We start from the raw sequence: 23,674 nt of genomic DNA, 5'->3' as shown, positions 1-23,674 counted from the left end.
AACTCCATGCTTATATGATGTAATTCATTTGGATATTGCAAGTTTTAAACATCTAAGTTTATAAGTCTGTTTTATGGCAACAGTTTTTTTTTCTTGTTTAAAGATGTTTTTAGCATGTGTCAAACATTTGCTACATCTACACATTTAGAGGTCCTTAAGATAATTAATTATTTAAGTCAATTATAACATGTTTAAACGGAAAACGGACTCACTGTATAACCAAACAGTCTGACGTTTTTGTTATTCCCTCTATCATAACAGCCTTTTCAGATGCTCATTTGCTATGGTTAATCTTTTTTACAGCTTATCTACCTATACAGAAACGAATTGATTTAGACGATGTTCAAAAAAGTTCAAACGGTATCTGAAGATGAGCTATATCGGTACAATTTACGCTCCAGTATTGAATGGGGGGGGGGGGGGGTTAATCATTATGACAACGTTTAACTTTTTCAGAAATTTCCATTGGCGCCTAATACTTGTAATATCTAACCATAAGATGCCAAATAGGCGAATTTTTTTTTATTTATCGACTTAAAAACGACAAATTTTGGAACTATAAGCACTTCGTTTGAATACTAATTTCATTTTAGATCTCTTGCTTTTGGAATGTACATTTTCAGTGCATGCACAATATACCTTTGTTGATTTAATACATGCAGATACATAAATTAGAAAGCACACTTCTCACACAGTAAATTTAGCCTCGAGGGGTCAGGGGATAGACGATAAATATGAGATACAGTTATTCTTCCGTTAATTGAAATTGGTTATGCAGGGAGGAGTACTGTCTAAGAGAGATAAAAACTTATTATCTTATAATGAAAATTATTATTAAATCAGAGTCATTTTTTTAAATCGAAAGTAAAAACAAGAAGCCCGTGGGCCATATCGCTCACCCGAGCAGGCTGGCCTTGAAAAAGCAGAAACCAGTTCCGTATTGAAAAGATTAAATATATAAGTTGTATCAAATACGCTCCCCCCCCCCCCCCCGGAAGAAGGGGGGCATGATTTTTTCACGCTTTAATCGATACACAGTGAGGATACTACCACAATTCTTTGACTAATCATTGCTTTTAAAGATTTTGAAAGATCATGATATGCTCACACTTTAATATACACTACCTGAGGATCCTTCCATATTTCTTTGACAAATCATGGCTAAGAAGATTTTTCAAGATGTTTTCTTTATGTTTGATCTTATTTTATGGCCCCTCCTTCCTCCGGGGAACATGATTTGAAAAAAAATTGAATCCACACTACCTTAGAATGCTTCCATATAAATATGACCAATCAATTCATAGCTTTGCTGTTGTTGAGAAGATTTTAAAAGAATGTTCCTACATTAAACTTTGATCGCCCAATGTGGCCCCACCCTACCCCCGGGAGTCATGATTTGAACAAACTTGAATCTAAATTATGTCAGGAAGTTTTCACTTGAGTTTCATCATGTCTGGCCCATTGGTTCTTGAGAAGATTTTCAAATGACCCCAACCAATTTTTACTTTTTCTTAATTATTTCCCCCTTGGGACTGGATGTGGCCCTTCATTTTAACAAACTTGAATTCCCTTTACCCAAGAACACTCTGTAATAAGTCTGGTTGAAATTGGCCCAGTGATTCTGCAGAAGAAGATGAAATTGTAAAAAGATTACGACGACAGACAACGGACAGATTTTGATCAGAAAAGCTCACTTGAAACTTCGGATCAGGTGAGCTAAAAGCTTGATTGATTACGAAAGTGAAGATTTATCTGAATTAAGAGTCAAAAAATCTTACACCTTTACACTGTATAAAATATACCCAAAAAAAGAAACCTGGGGACAAATAGGTTTGGAAAAAAACCAAAATATCATGTAATTTACGTAAAATGATGTCGGGAAGGTTAATTCTAATCCATAATGAATTTTCAACAGAATTTAAAAACAAACATTAACTAATTTGTTTTTTTAATATATCTATTTTCAATAACATACAACATGTTTCTGAGGCAACACTTCTGCAGAAGCCCTCCGTAGATACCTGCCAGGAGCTCCCTGGATTGGTAATTTATTTCATCATAAATTGTCGAATATACCATAGTACATGTATATTTGAAAAAATTAAACATTTTTAAAATTTCAATTGTGAATAATGTAAATATTATGGACATGTATCTTTATACAATTTTCATTTTCTGAGAACATACTGTACGTGTACATAAATTCATTAAATTGGCGTATTCAAAATTTAACGCAATCACTGTGTATGGAGTTGTTGGCGTAATCATGAATTAGCGCTACACATATCCGTGCCGTGTATTGTATGTATAAATGATTTATTAGCGGTATTCATAAAATAGCGCATTGTTGTCTGAGCCAAAGCCGCTAAAATATGAAGCCTACTTTTTTAAAAACACATACAGTAAATCATATTAAAATTTGAAAAATTATGATATTAAATACAAAGAAAAATATTGGTCAGTGGTAAAATAACACACATGCAGTTTAGATAGGAAAAAGACAATTAGGACACAAGATGTGTTTGTGAAACACTATGCACCCGGCGGCAACAAAGTTCGAAAAAGCTATTTTTAGCATATAGGTCACAGTCAAGGTCATAAGGTCATTGACCTTGGTGTCATTTGAAAGAACTTAATGAGTGGAGTATGCATACCAAATATGAAGTCTCTCTCTCTCTCATGGTTCAAAAGTTATGGTGAAGGTTAAAGTTGACAACAGACAGACAAACAGACAGACAGGACAAAAACAATATGCGCCCACGATCTATCGATCCGGGCGCATAATAATAATAGTGATAATAACTGTAGTTTTTGAAATATTATATTTGGATTTTATAATGATGATTTTATAAATACATAAACCGATCATATTCAACCGGAGGCAAAACCACATCTAAAGAGTCCATCCACATTACCTCCAGGTTGATTTTTTTTACAGGATGCCTGACCCATCCTGCAGTGAATGATCATTTAAAATAAAAATTAAAAGATTTAATAATTTATAATATCAAAGACAATTTTTGAAAGTAAATTCCATCATTAGTATTTTTCATGATTTTCATAACAGTTGCATATGATATAATAAGAGTCTTTTAAAGCATGTACAAGAGAATTTTCACTTTCTTCAATAATATCAATTCGACAAAACATTTTGTATTTATATATTTTATATCCAATAAAAGAAGAAAGTTTATTGTTCAGTCTTATTGTTTGTTTTGAATAAAATAGGATCCGATAACAATATGTTTCCATTGAACAGGAAAACCAACATATTCACTGACTGTGTTCCATATTTTTTACACTTGGATTTAGTTCTGCATGTGGTAATTCATCAAACTTATACTTCTAAGGAGGAAATTAATTCTTCAAAATTATATTCTAGGTTTAAATATTTTCAATATTCCCAATAATCAAATTGAATTTGAACTATCGTACTTATACTGGATTAATTCCTAAACTACATAAATATTCTTACAAAAATTACAATTGAATGATGTTTAATGTTACGGTATTCACTGTTTATAATATTATGATATTTATGACTGTAAATATAAATATAAATATAAAATCTCAGGCCCAATCGTTTTTACTCGTAATGTCCATGTATTAAAAAAAACTCTGTTGGCCATTTAACTTTAACATGTATAAAAGATACTCCTATATTTAACTCGCTGATGTTCCTTTACAAAATTTTCTGAAAGTGGCACAGACTACCTAGTACTATTAGCGTTAAGGTTCTATAAGATTCTAATCAACAAAATAACACCAAATTACAATCGCACCAACAATAAGAAAATTATGAGGTCTTATGAATGTTTTGTGAAGGGTATGTCAATATTCTGTTTAACACGAAAACAATACTTTAATGTAAGCATTTTTATTAGTTTCTAATCTTTTTATTTATCAGTGAAAACCATTTTCAATTGTTTTTCTCTTAGCTATTTTAATATCTATCTTAGATTAACCTGAATCACATGATTGAAGTAAATTGTAAACATGTAGTAGACCAGCAAACTTCGCTATTTATTCAACGGATTTGACAATTGTTCATGCACGGTAAGAGCCGCTGTGTGCAATAATGAGGTAATACAGTGTATAATGTAATATAAGGTATAAGGTAAACAAAGGTTTCTCATAGCAAAAAACTATACTTATTGTCAAGGTGATTTCGGTGTGTTTTATATTTACTGTAATAATTGAGGTGTGTCTGAGTTATGTGATATGAAATAATTTAAATATATAAGTAGAATTACCTCAATGTTCCGCATTTTTTTTTATCTCGAGCATGCAAGAAAGTGACAGATATATCGGCAAGAATAATAAATTACCTTTTTTACACTAAATCAAAATGTAAAACATTACTGTAAGAAAAAGAATTAGTCATCAAAATCACACCGAATGTGTCAAAGTAATTCAAACTTGAACGAAAAAAGAAAATTAATGTGAAAATTTCTTATGAACAATCTTCTCGTGGCGAACTTCCAGACGCTGAAAAACTTAAAAATACCAAGGAAAATGATTCATTTATGATATAATTAACTATTAGACAAAGTGTATAACCTTTTTCGCAAGCTATTTCCGTTATATTTAATCAATAAAAAAAGTAAAAGCCGTGACTTAAACATAAAACTAGAGAGATATTGAAAGGGATACTTATATCGTTATCATGAATATGGAAATAATGGGCGGGAAAAGTGTCAATAATATCGTATTTTAGTCTCCATTTAAACCCTCTTACTTGCCGAACATATATTTCTTCCTTCTGATTCGTTGACTGCATTTATCAAGTAGTGTTTTTCTACTTCAATTTGTGCAGCTAGAAAAAGTCAGTAGCAGAGAACGCCAAGGAAATCCACTGTCTTTGTCCTTAACAATGGCCTCGATGTTTCAACTAAGCAAGACATTTAAGGAAATTCTGGAACACTTAAAACAATGGAACCCGCAATATAAAGAAGAATGTAGAAGTAAAGAGAAGGACGATACCTCTGAAAAGAATAGCACCAGTTCAGAGCAGCATAATTTGACAGGTTTTCCTAAAAATGTAAGTCTTCACCTTACTGAAATATCATGGAATGCTTTCTTCCATTTTATGACAATTTACTGCTTTATTTTCTTTTAAACATAGCAATAAACCAGAAAAGCTTTGATACCGGTCAGGCATCACTAAATTAAGAAGAAAAAATAATCTTGTACTTGTTACATCTATCGTCGCTTCAAAAGATAATCGTTCAGATTTTTCTTTTTCCCATGTACAAAATACAGACTTAAACTGAAAAAATTCTGTAATCTGCATCAAATAAGATGTAGAGTTGGTAAAGAAATGCCAATTAGGAAGAAAATTAGTAAATATTTTACATAATTTTGCATTTAGGTAATTTATCTTTAGCATCCTTAAACATTTTTTATTTCATAGTATGAATTGTGCATTCTTAAGAACATACACACAAGGTTAAACTACCTGATATATGGATCTTATTTAAAAGTTGGTACCTTCTATGGTTCACTGCGCAAACAGATACAAATCGTCTCCTTAAGTCTCCATCACTTGCTTGTGATTTTATCGAAAGAAAAAAAGATTCATACTATATACTTACTAAGAGAATTTTACAAGAATATAATTTAATATCTTCTTTTCCTTTTCAAGCTGCTTTCTCAATATATTCACCCATCAGTATTTTTATAAGAAGAGCGTCTTAATGTAACCGTTCCTTGGGTTGATAAATAACAATAAAGACGGTCTGGGGTGTGGATCCAATGTTGTATTTGGTATATGTATTTCAGGATCAGTATATATATTTATACACTCTACAATAATTACAACAAATAAGCACACACAGACATACACAAAACAATACAAACAAATAAACACATTTTAACACAATTAATTGTAGGCCATTTACATTTACACCTCATTTAATATTTAAAATACTTAGGTCGCACGTCACTCAGATAATTGATAAACGTATAGCTCTGCTTTTATAACTATTATATTTCTATTCCTACTTTGTAGAAATATCTCATAAGTAATATTTACATTAATTACAAGATTTATATTAATCCAATATCATCACATCTTTCACATACCAGTTTATGGAACCAGGTGATTCCTATATCTATCTTGCTTCAGCTCCATATGAATATATGAATGACCTATTTAACAATTATTTAAAATTACAACAAATTCACAAATCCCTTATTTAGGATACATGAATAAATTAAAATGTTACTTGCAATTATAACTCTTGCACATACATATTTTATCAATTTATATATATACATATCTTTCAAACACTCACACTTTATTTAGCAAGTTTAGATTAAAATAAATTATTTAGATTCCTCATTCATAAAGAAATTATTTAGGTCCTTATTTAATAGTTTAATTATTTATTAAATTTACTTACAGGAGTAAGGGTAGTTTCCAGCACTATGGAATTTGTATATCTATATGTATAAAGCTTCACACCCTTCAAAACCAGTTCTCAAAAAGTAATAATGAAATCATGAATCTAATTCCCGCCAAAACCATTCAACCACACTGACCAATAGAAATCAGTGTAACAATTAATAATGGAATAACCCATTCTACAATACCTGGTAGTCTACCTGGAATGCTACATTATTTAAAATAGGGGTGTTTAGGTTTATAACAGACACTGAACAAAGACAACATAGAGTGTTAGTATATCGCATTGCACAGCGCTGAATGAATGAGTGAATGAATAAAATAATAAATGAGAATAATCTACACAATAATTAAAATAAATATCCTAAAAATAAAAAGTACAACTACCACATTAATAATACTGTTCAAACAACACAAGTATTAATTAATCATTTATATCAGTCATTCATTCTTTTTTATTATCTTTTGAAATTATTTCGAAGAATGTGATGTTCGAATATTGTTTTCTTCTGTGATTTATTGGTCATTTTATCAACATTCAAAGAATTCACATTTACTTCAACATTATTAGTACTGGAAATATGAAGAAGCTCTATCTAAACTAGACATAATTTTGTAAACGTTTATCGATTAATAAAAGAAAGAAATTCCCCCAAAATGCCTAAATATGTAAAATGTGAAAATTCAATTTTTTTCTATTGTGTTCATTTTAAACCCACCAGAACATTTTCCTCTCAAGAACAGCAAAGCCATGAATAGTGATATTAATAAAGAAGCATCCTCAGGTAGTGTAGATTCAAGTTTGTTCAAATCATTCATGATTGTTATGGAACGACAACAGGAATTAAAGTTCTACAAAGGGATATGTAGGAAATATCTTTAAAATTCTTTTGAAGAACAATTATAGCAAAGCCCTTATCAGTAAGATTAATACAGAAGCATCCTCAGGTAGTGTATATCAGCTTTGTTCAAGTCATGACTCCGAGGGTAAGGTGGTGCCACAACAGGGGATCAATTGTTTTACAAATGAATATATAGGAAATATCTTTAAAGATCTTCACCTTGAGAACAGAAAAGCGGTGATCAGTTAGTCATGTTTGTACAGAAGCATCCTGAGATAGTGTATTTTCAAGTTCATACAAATCATGACCGCCGGGGATGAGGTGCGGCCACAACAGGGGAGTAAAGCATTTCATAGGGATATATAGGAAATATCTTCAAAAATCTTCTTTTGAAGAACAACAAGACATAATTAACCATATTAATATGGAAGCATCCTAGCGTAGTGTAGATTCAAGCTTGTTCAAATCATCGACCCCAGGGGGTAGGGTGGGACCACATATGTTTTTCAATACAAACTTTTCAATACTGAACTGATTTCTGCTTTAAATATTTTCTCCAGACAAAAGCGCTCCCGTGGGCGATGTGATCCATGGACCTTTTATTATCAGTTTTGATGAACAAGAGTTTTGACACTTTCTGAAATGGTGTTTATGACTTTGTTTAATTGCTTTAAACATAATAGTAATAATTTATTTTATATGTAAAAGTGCAAATGTTTCTTAGGATGATTTGGAATTTTGTTTTGTCATTTACTTCAGTCAGCATTTGCTTCTAGGGTTTTCTTGCCTTACTTTTATAGTGTATTCTTTTAATACTCAGCAAAATACAAAGGCTTAGATCATGAATATATATAGAAATCTGTGGACCTTTTCACACAAAAAAACTTACGACATATTTTATCTTAAGTGAAAACTTATGCTAAAAAAATCGTTTTCACAAAAATTCTTAAGAAAATCGTACGTGCAAAATCTGTCGTAACTTTACGAGAGCCCCAACCCTCTCTTAAGTATTTTAAAACCGATTTTATTGTAAAAATATAACTGCTAAAACCAAAATACACTTTTCATTGAACTTTTTAAAGCAACTTCCAATAATGTTTTATATTTTTTTCACAATCATTGTCGAAAAATTAAATCAAATACACAAAATATTTACGACGTAAGTTTCACTTAACGTAGGTCGCGGGTTTGCTGACGTCGTTAAAACTGAGTATGCAATTTATATGATTTGGTCGACTTTCTTGTGCACATTTGATTATGACGTCAAAGTGAGTAAAACATTTTTTAACTTCAATACAAGAAACAGAAGTTATCACAGAAAAAAAAAATAACGATTTTTTTAATGTTCGAACATCGAAAGCGTTTATTTATCATCACTTTGAGACCAGAACAGTATCACGAAAAGATATGGAACAACTAATCAAGTGTCAACTGCATGATTATTTTTCTTTCCTTTGACGTATTTTAATTACAAGTTTGTTACACTGATAAACCGTCTTTATATAAACAACCGCAATTACAGCTGTTATATCAAAAGTTTAAACTTTATTTTTAAAAAGATTTTAAAAATACATGTATATATATATCACAATTGAAAAACTGCTCAGATATGAAACATAAAGCATAAAAACGACACAGACCTTCTATAAGTAACAGCTTCAGAATTTATCTAATTTGCTTTCCCGGTCGAGCAAGTTGCCCTATAAATTGAAAAGTCGCTAAACAGAACAAAAAAAAATCTGGGTAGTTAATTGTAGCCTGTTGATAAGGCAAGATAGAATTAATTTTTAGATTTTCATTTCCATTTACCTCTCTCTCAAACTGTTTCGTCCGATGCACAGGTGCTTGAGGACACCCCCCCCCCCCCCGATATATAGATCCCCGGACCTTTTCGACTTTTCTATACCAACAATTGGAAAAATTACCTAAAACAAACATTTTACAAAATCTACCCCACTCTCTATATATTTATATACATAGAGTAGGGTAGTAATTTTTATAAAATGTTTGTTTAAGCCAATTTTTCCGAATTGATGATATAGATTATATCACAAATATCTCATTCATATATAATTTATGAGGAAAAAAGTCGAACAGGCCCGAGTTCTATAAAGGGGGGGGGGGGGCTGTCCTCAAGCACCTGTGGTCCGATGGCTTTTTATGGCCTTTTAAAAATTCTTTTCAGAAGTATTTAATTATAAAATCAAGGTAAAAGTTTGGGAGGTATCCCCTATTTGTATGCGAAAAAACCGAGTGAAGAATCTAAAAAAAAAAACGACGAGGAATGCAAGTGTAAATGCACCATAGAAATACAGATATGTATAGAGATTAAGGCAATGATGTTTAACTCGATTTAGATACATCTTTTATCATAGAAAGATTTGAATAAAGTAAAAGTATTGCGACGAAGAAATTAAAGCTCCAAAATTACAACGTCTCGGAGCTAGAGGTACTTGTGTGTTATTTCCCCTGATTAAAAAAGGTCGCTGGCAGACTTATGAGGAATTCGTGCTAAAGAAAAATTGATATTAATTCGGTAGGAATCTGAGAAGGGACGTGCCCCCATAATTTTTTCAATGTATATAAATTACTTTGGAAAATCGAGCTCTAATTTACAGTTATTGTCCCCCTCGATAATATTGCCATTACATGAAAATATTATACATATTAGAAAACAGCTAATCGGTTGTGCCCCCTCAAGAATGTCTGCTTCAGGCCCGTAGAACGCGGGGGGGGGGGGCACTTTTTTCTGAGTATAGTATTTTGCTACAGTAATTTTTCCTTTAGATGCATGCTGGTTGCTCCCACTCCTACCCCACCCCCACACACTTTTTGTTGCTGTTAGGTCGAGCCTGGCAAATCCAGGATTTGGACAGCTTATTAGGGTTTTTTTTTAGGTCCCCCACCTTTTTGAAACCGTTGCTACGGGCCTAAACTTGTTTGTATCCGTTAGCCCCCCCCCCCCCCCCCCCCGAACTAAAATTGCATCCTATGTTCCTGTATTCTTGGTATCTTTAAAAAAAAAGAAAGCTCATCAAAGACTAAATTCTTTAAAATATTATAACACCATGTTTTGCAAATACTTTGACAATATGGATCGATGTCGAGAATTAAAAATCGGACGCTCAAAATATGTCAAAGTTCGGTGAAAATTTGCGATCTTTTCATACAAAACACGAGTAGTTCTTGGTAGCTTTTTTTTAAATTTACCAACAGAATGGAATTTTATTTGGAAAAACGCTGCATGACGATATGTGGTGATACCACAGCGAAATCCTGTTAAAAGGGCAGTTGTATGCGGTGTGTGTACTCGTATAAGCATTACTAATGTGAAAAATCCGTATACGTGTCATTTGAAAGCACTTGATATACGTATCACAGGCATCGGAAGCAAATTACATCTAGAATACAAGTGAGTTGGAGGTCCAAACTTAGTTGATCAGTATTGAATTAAGAAAAAGTCTATTTGTTAGCACTTCAGCTGTTGCTCGTGAAGATTACTTATTTAGGATTTATATCAAGCAAAATGAAACGAAAATTAGTGTTCGAATCGGACATATAACATGTATCATTTCAACTCGACAGAGAATGGATATATATTTGTTGAGACAAGATTATTTACTATACTCATCCCCTACCACATTTGCTCCTGAATAATAGTTGTACCTAACCACTCAACATTTCTCTTCTCTAACGTTTTGGCGATTACCCATTTTCTTGTCAGAAAATTTTGAGCTTTTATTTCTAATTTTATTCTTTAATTAATATTGGCTCCCCTATTCTTGTAAGAAAAAGGTCTGAATCACTCTATGAGTACTGCACCTGCAAGCCCCCCCCCTTCAGCCTTCTCTCTCTCGCTGTTACATAACTCATACATCTGTGCTTATTTTAAAAATAAATTTACATTAAATAGATATAAACATAAATTTCTTTCTTCTCTTTGTTTTTCTGCACTTTATACCGGACCGTATTCACGACGTTAAGTGTGACGTCATGATAGTTTATAGCGTCATTCTTAAAAATGTTACATTTTGCTATATCAAAGCAATTATTCGCATTTAAATTACGAGAAAACTAACTCGAAGACATATTAATTTTTTTACATTGATTTATCTGAAATTATCTCTGTGTGAAACGACCAAAAGGGAAACAATTTTGTCTGCACCATTTAAAAGTTACTGAGATTTTTTTTAAATAAATCTTTCCTGAAAACGAGTCAGAAATGACGTTTTTCCTATAGAATTCAATAGAACAGCGTCGAAAATGTTACGACAACGATGGCATGTTTGGGATTTAATAACGCAAGAACGATGCAGACGAATTTTTTTTAAATTTTCAGAGAATGTACAACAAAAGTAGGAGATTCATATATGTAATTTTCATGGTATGTTTTTGAGCAATTTTAAAAGGTCAGCAACCCCGCGACCTACGTTAAGATGTTCGTATGACCTGCTTTTACGTCAGACGTGATTGTGACGTCAGATTTTAAACTTCCTTGCTTCACAAACGATTGCATTCGATATTTGTAGTCAATAATGTTTGTTATGCTGACAAATGTTGAAAACTAAGTTTTAATTTTATTTTCACCCACTTATTTAGGGATTATAAAGCATATTGAAGTCTTTGCTATGGATGAATTCTGTCGTAAGTAAAATCTTAAGTTCAATCTGCTACGAATGTGTTCGTGAAAAGCACTTAAGATTTGTCGTAAGAGATTCTTAAGTTAAAATCTTATACCAAAACTTAAGATTTTTTGTGAAAAGGGCTACTGAATAAATAAAATGATGAATCATTATACAATTGTAGTAAATTATTTCAAAGAAGAGTTCGTTACCTGCTCAGATAAATAAACAAGATGCCCATGGTAAACATCTCTCAATTGAGTAACTATGGCTCTTCTCCTCCTCCGCAGATTTGTTCCCTATATATTCCTATGCAAAACTTTAATCACCTACAGTGGCCGCACACTACCTCAGAAGCTATAATTTGAACAAAAAACTTGAATCTACATTATCTAAAAATAAAATTGAATCTACATTATCTAAGGGTGCTTCCATAATAAAATAACTGATCATGTCTTTTCAGTTGATGAGAAAAAGATTTTTAAAGATTTTTTCCTAAAATTTTTTTTTATCTCTTATTGTTGCCACATCCTACCTCTAGCTGTGGGCCATGGTTTGAACAATCACAAATTTACACAACCCGAGGAGTCTTGCATGTCAATATGACTAATCATGTCGTTGTTCTTCTTTGACAAGAAGTTTTTAAACATTTTTTCCCTATTTATTCCTATGTAAAACTTTGATTGCCAATTGTGGCCCCATCCTAACCCTGCAGGTCATGATTTGAACAAACTCGAATCTGAGAATGCTTGCATATATATATATATATATATATATATATATATATATATATATATATATATATATATATATATATATATATATGACATATCATACCTTTGTTGTTTTTTACAAGAAAAGTTTTTATTTGAAAAAAAATATATTTCTTTGTGAAACTTTGATCACCTATTGTGGCCGATGATTCTTTGAGAAGAATATTTTCACAGAGTTTACCTAAAAATAAAGCCCCGATAAACTTTATTTTACTATGGTATAGTTATACAGCATCATTAAAGGAACTCACCTCTCATTTGAGAAATCTTTAGGCACCTTACATTTGCTAGATCTTGACCTTAAAGAAAATATATAAGGCATAAGGTTAAAGTCTTGACAAACATTCTGAAAGTATTGTATTAACTGTACTGTGTCCCAGTATGGGCTGGATTTTCCTTAAAAATTATCTAAGCGGAACATAGTTCAAGATAGACTCACATATCAAAAATCAGCTGAATATATGCGAGTGTCTAGAAAAAGTCAGAAAAATCAAGACATTCTGACTGAAAAATAGAGGGACAAATAGACAAGAGAGTAGAGCTGAAAGGAAAAGTGTAGTTATATCCATGGGGGGACTATCAAACTGTTACCTAACGAGTTTGGACAAAATAACAGGTGACGTACAATACTGTGAATTACTTGCCGAATTAGACTCTGTTTTACTCAGGTTGCTTGATAACTTCAATACTGAATTGTGAAAAGTTGATAGGACATTTTTGAAGTTTATCCAGCAAAAGGACACAAGTGGACAAAATACTAAGTCATTAATATTTCTAAATACTCCATTATGAGCAGATATGCACATAAGATTACTTAGAATTACCAATAATTGATCAAGTATATTTGATTAACTTTGTAGCAAACAACAGAAGAGGAAACATCCCTTGGGGCTTTGAAAAATAAGAGCAAGTTAGATCAATTGAATTTCCAGACATTTTTAGAGGAAGCATGTGAGCCCCATATTGACTTATGTGAGCATTTGGAATCCGTGATTACAACAATGATAGAAAACTTGGAGGACACCCCTCAGGAATCAACATCTCAGAAGCTACATCAAACTAATACAAATGTGGACGACGAAGAAGAATATAGTCTTGATCAGGTAAATCAGGTTTTGAAATATGCCCTGCATGAATATTAACAAATTAACACGCTGTGCATGAAAATTGAAATACATGCATTTCTTTTACTGACGTCATGAATTAAAAATAAATCTTATGATTTTGTCAGTTTTTAATATGATGCTGTTGCTATATTGTATTGAATGTTTAGGACATCAGACTTTTATCAATGATTTTAAAATGATTTACAAGCTGTTGGTACGATATATTATGTTCTATGAATAAGTGATTTTTTAAAATTAATTCTGAGATATAAAGCAAAGTTTTATTAACTTTTTTGTCGTTTTCATAATTGTTAAATCTGGAAACATATGTTTTATATAATTTAATATTCACGACAAATAGTTGCGCAGCAGTTTATGTTGCATTAATATTCAAAAGAATCAGAGCGTCGAGTGTTGATGCAGGCTGACTCTGTACATAAGATCTCGTTTACTTTATTACTTGTTATTTTCAGGTGGACCACCTAATCGGTGATGTTATGAATTCAGTCCAGACTGATTCGTCATATGATGAAGATCTCCATTGTATTGAACAAGCCGTGGCATGTACAATAGTAGGTCATACAGTAACCACAATATCTATGTTTTGTAGGGATCTAAAGAAAACTTTAACATTTTTCGATGTACGTTTCAGTATATGAGATCGGAACCTTTTTTCAGTTCACAGACGTATCATAATTTTTTACGGCTATCCTAGAAATCCTTTTATTTCTCATGTACTTCTAAAAGTAAAAAATGAAGAAAAAATTCCTTATAAGTTTAAAGATGTTTCGAATATGGAAATAATTAAATCTTTTTGCATTTCAGAGCAAAGCCAATCAAAAATGTTCTCTTGAAGCTACGGACAAATCGCTTTTGAAAGACAATCTCCATACCATAACATTTCTGTCAAAGAGAGAGGAAAAATTTTGGAGGAAAGAGAGAATTAGAAAAGATAACCATAACATAAGTAAGCTATACATTATATAAACTTGTGCAAACCAGGCAGTCAGTGGAAAGTTATTACCTAAAATTGTATTTTTACCAGCATAAATAGCATTTAAATAATGAAAATATTCAAAGTGCAATGACTATTTTAAATATTCGAAAACAATCAAACAAAACAAAACAAGGTTTCTAGTATGAATATATAATATTAAAAAAATACATCAGCAAGAATATATGATAATGAAAAAAATACATCAGCAATTGACTTTAAATTATATATATATATATATATATATATATATATATATATATATATATATATATATATATATACATATATATATATATATATATATATATATATATATATATATATATATATATATATATATTAGGTATGGCAATCGATTACAGAATTGCTAATCGGTTAACCGCAAGACGTTCCGACCGACTAATCGGTTGATCGTATCATAATACACATTTTTTGACTTTGTTTCCAAGTAGTTCTATTTATATACAGAAGTAGACTAAACAAAAAAAGCCAGAAGTTAGGAATATTTTGTTTATTATCTTTGATCAGGAAACTAAAAATGTACACATATTTCATTTCAATTTCAATAGACAAAAAAATAATAAAGAAAACCATTTTCTTGCCTGAGAAAACAGACGCGGATAATTTTCCAGTGCAGACACAAGTTCGATCATTCAGGATTTTCACCATAATCAAACTATACCTGAACTTTCACTTAACAATGATTTTCTAACAATACAATATAATTATCTGCAAAAGACATACTTATTAGTTCTGAGTTGTTTTACTAAATATCATTGGAGGATTACGGGACAGTTGGGTTAAACGATTTGATTTTTTTTTAAAATCAGTAATAACTCTTCACAAACTGACCCATTACCCCGCGACCTCAATCCAGACAGCAATAATTACCTCCAAATAAGATCAATTATAAGATGTGTAAAAAAAAACAACAAAAAACCCGTAACTGCTCAACTCATGCCGAAGATTCCTTTGTAGAAATGCATTATAAGAAAATAGTGATCAAAAAATATATTTTATTTTTTTCCGAATAACCGATACCATCGTTCCGACCGATTAATCGATTAACCGGTTACAGATTGCTATCCCTAATATATATATATATATATATATATATATATATATATATATATATATATATATATATATATATATATATATATATATATATATATATATATATATATATCAGGTTACTTTCTTCTCTTTCCGAAATAAACATATTTGTGTGAATTTGTTAATTAATTATTTGAAACATAACAATTGCATTTGCTCGTCCCACATAATTTTATATACTTAATGGCCACATTGTAATTCCTCTCACTAGTCGAACGAAGGCGGAGATACAAAATAAATGATAGAATTCAAGAATTAGCTGCACTTTTACCGCCAACAGTTCATCCGTGAGTATTTTCAAACTTGTTCAGTACATTTTAACAAAGTTATGAGGTATATCAGACATTTGTGGCTGAGTTGTTACTATACCCTTTACAACTACAACATCTAACATTTATTAAACGAATTGAGTCGTCCATCTTTCAAATTCATTTTAAAAGAAAACTCTCTTCTCAGAGGCATTTCTCTTTTGCATGAATGAATGTCAAGGAAAAGATATATCTTCATTAAAATAGTTAAGAAAAAAACTTACATACAACTATGTTCATACTTTAAAAATTTTCTGCATGTATTCTTTCTGTAGAACGTGTTGTCCTTCTTTAAAAGAAAATTCTATATTCTGTATAAACGTCCTACTTGAGGTTAATCTGGAAGGAAGAGAGTACTAATAAATGGTTAATTTCTTATTTTAGTGGCAAATGTAAAATACATCCGAAATAAAGATATATATATATATAATTATACTCTAGTATACAGATTAATCTCTCCAAATTCATCTCTTACTGGAGAGGTATACTGTATCAACATCCGTCTACAGATTACAGATTCTCCAAATTCATCTCTTAGGAGATAGGTATACTGTATCAACGTCCGTCAATCTATCTGTCGGTCATTACTAGTCTGTCTGTCTGTAACACATTTGATACGATATCTCTGAAATTTAAAGTAATTCAAATTTTCGAATGAAATTTCATACCATGACTCCCTATGACTTAAGAAAAATCCCTACTGATTTTGAAATCAAAAGGTAAAAAGTCAAAGTTACAATAAATATATGTTAAGAAATTGTTTACTTTAGTTTATGGTTCATATCTGTACAAGTTTGTTTACAATGACATTTCAAATTTTAACTCTCTAGATCACTAGGTCAAAGGTCAAGATCACAGATTCATATATAATATAAAATGATTTTCAGATTTTCTTCAATACTATCTATAACGAAAACACAACCCCAGGAAATTCTTTTCTTTAAATAATTTTTTTTTAATTTTCAGAGCAATGAAATTGCATAAAGGATCAATTCTGAAAGCATCAGTTGATTATATAAGGGAATTGAAAAAAGACACATCTAAGCTTATTTTATTTGAATCCAAACATAGGGCAATGGAGACAAAGTACAACAAAATGATGTTAAAACTCTTTGTAAGTAACTTACTATCAATTCAACATTTTAAAAATATTTCTTACATTTCTAATTTCTAAATTACAATCACATTCTAAAGTTCAGCTCATAAAATTATTCAGATGTGCACTTCTGAATTCTGTTAGAATTCAGGACCGAAACTTGCAAATGATCTGTGCATCATGATTTTACAATTACACACTAGAACTCATTATGTACTTTGGGGTAAAAAAAAAAAACCCCCGTTAAATTTCAATCAATCTTCATTATTTCAAAATCTATGACCTGTCACGGTAGCCTAGCTCGCTTTTTGATCTGGAGGTACTGGGTTCGATTCTCGTTGACTCCGCGTCAAACCTACGACGTAAACATAGGTAGTGACTGTGTCTTCATCAAGTGCCCGTCAATAGAAGTGAATATCAAGGGTCTTTCGGATGATCCCTAACAAAAATACCATAGTAAAATATAATTTTCTATACTGTAGTAAATCAAAATATTTTTCTGTGAATTCAATATAAGATTGTTATATTTTTCTCCAAAATAAACAAGAATTATTTATACTAAATGAAAATATTACTTGTATATTCAAAACTTATTTCAAAAATTTATATTAAGGGAAAGGAATTTAAAAAAAATAAACCCTCTGACTCTCGAAAAAAGTTCTTGAGTAAGTTCCATAGTAAATCAAAGCATCAAAGTATTTACTGTAGTAAACTATAGTTCACTATAGTATATTATATTCAACTATTATAATAGTAAATCTTTGTTAGGGATACCCTAAAAACCGAGCACGGTAAAGAACCCCTGCGGGCCCCACTGCTCATGGGCCCTGATGGCCGAGTTAAGGTCTAGATGTTAAGCCCTTCCCTGCTAAATGCCGAATCTCAAATGAGTGAAAAATTTTCGATAGGCTCGTAAAACAACAATCAATCAATCAAACTCAATGTGGCCGAGAAAAAAAAAAACAGGGTATCCGAGCATACTGAGGATAAAACGCATAAAAAGATATTGGGTCTTCCACCTCACTTGAAAATATTCATATATGGTATTCAGATATCGATGCTCGAGATACCGAGTTCTACTGCAAAGTTTTGACAACTGGAATACTCCACAAAAAATGGGGTCATACAATATATTACAGTTATGATACTTGTGTACATTTAAGAATAATATAGATTATAGGCAAAAACAAAAACTGGTTTTGTATGACAAATTTATATTTTTTTCAGGATGCTTCAATTTTGTATAAAACTTATCTTGCCTATCTATTCCAGCAACTAGAATTGGGGATGAAACTTTTTGAATTAAACGAGGAGAAAGATTTTCAAGAGAACTCAAAGAAAAGATCCAAAAGAAATAATCCCGAATTTGATGCGATGGTGGAAGATATAATGAAAAATGCCTTGCAACAGCCGCACAAGACCCAAGAAAAATTAACACGTTTATCAATTGATCGATTCACGGTATTGGAAAGTCAAAGCGATGGTAAAAAGACAGCGCCTCCTTCTAAAAACATTTCAAAAAATTTTGTCAGAAAAAAATTGTCAGTTAATAGCAATAAAAGCAAAGCCTCCACTGAACCGTCTAGCAGAGTACTGACGTTGGGAATGAAATCCCCAAGAACTCACTCTAACCTAAGGTATGAAGAGAATCTTGTAAATCGAGAGAATTGCAATCCTCAAAACCAGGCTTTTGAATTCACTGAAGACCTGGAACAAAATGAAATGCATTTTATGATTCCCATTCAAACAGAAACATTATCAAATGAACAAGAAGGTTTTTCTAAGCATTATCTTTCATCCACGTCCGAATTAAATTCTGACCAATACAATCTTTTGCTAGATTTATATGGCTCAGATAATATGTCCTTATTTCAAACCGAGACACAGTCATATCCCCCTGTATCTTCTATTTTTTCAACTGATCAGTCAGAGGAAGACTACTCGTCGCCTGTTTTGTCGCCCCTTACCCAGACGACAAACATGCTGGAAGGATTACTTAGAACAAGCGACAGAGCTTCCTTGTCTTCGGAGTCACATTCCCTGGAGAATTCTATTGAGAGTTCAGGGACACATTAAATATTTCACCACAAACTTTTAATTTTAGAAAAACTTCATATTCGATACAACTGAATTTTACTTTTTGTTGTAATCATAGGATTATTCATGGTTTGAAACCGTTCAATAGTTTTTCATTTAGATGTAATATCTAATTTAAATCAATGTAATGATTTTGTCATTATTAGTGACGTCACACGTCATTGTGAACACATCCAATAACAAACCGGATAATATTGTGTAAAAGTGATGTTTTGTGAATATGACATTTTAATTTTAAATGAAAGAAGTTGAAATCAGAAGTCCCATGTTCATTATACCTTAGCAGAAGAAGTTTCTGGGAATTCAATTCATTCATGATATTGAGTAGAAATAATTTCTAATATTCTAAGCTATATTTGAAGACAGTACAGGCGTATCATTTGATCCTTAAAAATATTATCAAAAGTGTTCAGTTTTTGGCACTGCCGAAACTTTATAAGCAATTCAGCTACCAAAGATGCCTGATATACACGAATATCTATGACGCTGTTTGTAACAATTAGTTAAAAATGCCTTCCGATAATGGAAACTATATTATGTATGGTGTACCACACACACACAGAGAAAGAAAGAGATGTTTTGTTTTCTCATTGCTGGCACTTCTATACATTAAGCTGTACATGTACATTGCCAGAATGAAATTCTTAATTAGGGATAATAATGTAAGTTATATTCTGTTGCATGTTTTAAATTGCTTTTATAGCACTGCAAAATCCCATCATTTTTTATGATACACTGAAAAAGTTGATTTTTTTAGATGCTTGGTATAAAAGCTTATTCTGTAAATTAATTGCTCTGTCATGTTTTAGTTTGCTTTCATGGACCTGCAAAATCCCAGCATATGTATTTTTTAGTTTACTGCTTAAAAAAATGTTGTTTTTTTAGATGCTTGAAATAAAAAAGTGAATAAATTTATTTTTAAAACAACACATACTTCTTTTTTAATTGAATTTACTGGCTAAAATTTGTCTCTACTTGATGACCAGATGTAACACTCTACCGAAAATTGACGATCATGCTTTTGTATCGACAAAATGTTTTTAACCGTACTGAAATAACAAAGTTTATTTATGAAAATAAAATAGTTGAAAATAATGAGCAATGATCAATGTCATAATACAATATATATAAACAATTCAAAATCGGGACCAGGAAAAAAGTCCAAAAAAGTGACCCCTGGAACCACCATTGGTTGGATCAGGTTCTTATGTGGAATTAACATCTAGTGTCGACTGGTCACATTCGCCGTAAGACCTCGGTATTTAGCAGGTAAATGAGTCAAAATAGGTAATAAAAACATTTATTTAGCAATTGATATGAAATATGTCAGTCAAAATGTGATCCATTTTTTTCAATTTGCTATATTCTAACTTTAAATGAGATTGTTTGAACCCCTTAACTTATAAATGTAAGTCAGTAGTCTGCCTTGTTATAAAAACGGATTGTACACATAAAATCTTGTTGCATAATATGTCAATCGAGACATAGTCACTAAAGCAGGTAAGGTGTTCAAATGGGTAGTTGACGATGGGAAAGATTAGATCTCATCCAATTTCTTTAAATTTTAAGTCCAGTCATTGGTTTGCAAAAAAAACATCGATATTCAGTAAATTCAAAATATAAAATACCAGTAGATGCATGGGCACACGCCGTAATGTCTTTTATTTTTTAGTTCATTGGGATAAATTAATCTGTGATTTCATTCAATTTCTTAAAAAGTTCAGTCTTCAGTTTGCCAAAAACGTCTATATTCAATATATAAAATAGATGTGACAGACTCTGAAAAGTCTTTCATTTTAGGTTCACTGGGATAAATCGAGTCAATATATCTATGAAATATGGATGAATATTGTAAAAATGTTGAAACGCTGTCGACATATACCTAAATTTTGAATGTCATATCTTCTCATGTAAAAGTAAATCATGAATTCTGCATACGAATACAACAATACGTCGGCTTTGTAACAGATTGTTGGAAGACCTTGTCTCCAAACACAACATACGTCAAGGAGGAACCCTAGCATCATTTTATTATCAACTTTAGAATACCTATTTGTAAAGTCAGAATAGTTTTCACAAAGAAATTTTGTAGGGGACTAATCACAAGATATGAATATCCCCGAGTTCCATTTTTATTGATGAAGCAGTTGTCTTTGACGTCAAAAAGCCTGGGTTTTCAGATATCACGAGGAATGGTTGTATAAAGCGTTAAAAAGTCATGTGTTTTGATGCTGTTGATTTTTGGGGAAAATCAACTTTTCTCAAGTTTCGTTTGATCTTTTTTTTAAACATCCACATTTGATTTACATCATTTCTTGAATATGTTGTAGTACAGTCAGTCTGAAGTTTCTTCTTCACATCAATTTCATGTCATATTCTTGTGAGGAATAAAGAGAGGCTTGGAAGAACATTGACTGGACCTTGCACAGTTTGTTTGGATTCTAGGAAGATCGCAAATTACACGTAGGGCTGTATATATATATATATATATATATATATATATATATATATATATATATATATATATATATATATATATATATATATATATATATATATATTAAAATGTTGAGGTAGAGCTAACCACCTCGATATATTATTTAATATATTAAATTATGCTTTTTAACAACGTACAACGAATTACTTACCTGAGAAAATTTACCCGGTTAAATTCAAGAATATTCTTTCGTAAACACAACAATTGGACCGTTAGGAACTTGTTAAAATTATGTACTAATTTATTAAGGGGAGTAAAATTTAATTAAGTTTGTTTGCTAAAGAGTTGTACCCCAAAATCTATTACAGACATGCTGTGTAAAGAACCTGGTTACCTACACTGTAAAATAAAGTGCAATTTTCATATGTTATTAAAGTACTTTTAGACTGAATCGATGATATTGATAATTTTAAGGAAATATAGTTCTCCGCCTTATTCTTTCCCTTGTCAAAAGATACCCTGTATTAAAATGTTTCAATCATTTATTCCTTAAAAATTTTGATCCTTTAATCCAAACAATAAGTGGAGTTTCTGTAACAGAAGTTACACGAAATGAACATAAATTCGATATAATGTGTATTTGGTATTGATGACTAAAAAATACTTAATGAACTTTTTTAATGAGAATGTTCGGCAATGACCCTGAATTGGTTAGATATCAAATGTCTGTGTGAATAAAAAGAATCTGGGGGAATAAGACGAGCCGTGTGCCCATGCCCATTTTTCGGCTATGCAAGAACATTTATTGGAAAAAATCTCTCAATTGTTCGAATTTACTTAAGCATTTTAATGTTTACCGTAGTTTTCAAAATGATATTTACATTATAAACAAGCTAAACAGTTGACTTTCATTTACTGTCACATATGTCTTACATGGGTAAGGACTCTCTATTTAATAATTAATCTGCATATTGAGTGTTTACTCTTATTGTGGAGATATTATAAAAATGTTACCATCGTATATAATGATAATGGTGATCTAGAAGCGCTTTTATTTAAAATAAATAAAAACGGGAATAAAAGTATTCAAATATCTATTATAATTTTTATCCGGCATTTTAAATAATTTACTGTAAATAAGTTCATTACTACATGTATATATTTTATTTCCAGTGAAAAATATGTTATTCCTATAGACATTTTTTTTAATAAAGTGAAAAAAAAATCAAAAAAATCAGAGCATGACTCGAACACTTTCCTCAATAAACGTCCATTTAAAGAGCTCCTCGCTAACCACTAGACCACGGAGTCACACTAACATGTCTCTTTAAATAGCATACAGTTCTCTATATTTAGGAAGCGTTTTTGAACTTAGAATTTTTTAAGACCACGGTGAAAATTTAAGTAAGTTAACTTAATTTTTTATGTAGAGTGGGTCTTCATACCAAATTTTTGCAAGTGTAAAAAGCAACATCATTCCATTGCCTTTCATTAATCGTTCTCAAAAAATGGTACGATGACCCACTCTATTTAAAAAAGGTAGTTATATCATCCAATTTATGTCAGTTTCTGTGAAAATTGAGCGTGATGCCATTTTGTTGTGTTAATCAGAATCATTTTCGCTGTTACAGTATTCATGTTTTGTCTTTGTATGCAAATGGTAATAAGCATTACATTAATTCAACAAAAAGTGAAATTTTTGTAAAATGAATTTATTGATTTTTTATCGATCGTTATGTAGGCATATGGCTCGGCTTATCCCCCCAGTTTCTTTGCATCAGATACCCATAATTCACCCGCAGGCATGCATGTTCGACCTACTATGAAATTTAATGTTTCTTTATCGAATTACTGAATCCGCAATCTGAATTTTT

The 23,674-nt window shown here is 31.2% G+C and overlaps 1 protein-coding gene across 1 annotated transcript; it reads left to right on the top strand.

Moving 5' to 3' along the window:
- Positions 1-4,873: 4,873 nt before the first annotated feature.
- Positions 4,874-19,743, top strand: LOC133204700 (uncharacterized). Its single transcript, XM_061340443.1, has 7 exons — positions 4,874-5,041; positions 13,504-13,746; positions 14,223-14,321; positions 14,575-14,716; positions 16,074-16,149; positions 17,137-17,284; positions 18,539-19,743. Exons 1-7 carry the CDS (start codon positions 4,874-4,876, stop codon positions 19,340-19,342), a joined length of 1,680 nt encoding a protein of 559 aa, XP_061196427.1. The 3' UTR covers positions 19,343-19,743.
- The last annotated feature ends 3,931 nt before the right edge of the window (positions 19,744-23,674 follow it).

This window comes from Saccostrea echinata, unplaced genomic scaffold (genome assembly GCF_033153115.1).
Source record: "Saccostrea echinata isolate AGI-Se365-2 ecotype Australia unplaced genomic scaffold, CSIRO_AGI_Sech_v1 ptg000054l, whole genome shotgun sequence".
NCBI lineage: Eukaryota > Metazoa > Mollusca > Bivalvia > Ostreida > Ostreidae > Saccostrea > Saccostrea echinata.
The sequence above is the reverse complement of the archived record's forward strand: the minus strand, read 5'-3'. Positions and strand labels throughout refer to the sequence as shown.

Excerpts from the sequence above, each read along its gene's own strand:
- LOC133204700 (XM_061340443.1), top strand. The coding sequence starts at position 4,874 with ATGGCCTCGATGTTTCAACTAAGCAAGACATTTAAGGAAATTCTGGAA. Across the intron at positions 13,747-14,222 it reads AAGAATATAGTCTTGATCAG|GTGGACCACCTAATCGGTGA; the intron begins GTAAATCAGGTT and ends TGTTATTTTCAG. Across the intron at positions 17,285-18,538 it reads AAATGATGTTAAAACTCTTT|CAACTAGAATTGGGGATGAA; the intron begins GTAAGTAACTTA and ends TATCTATTCCAG.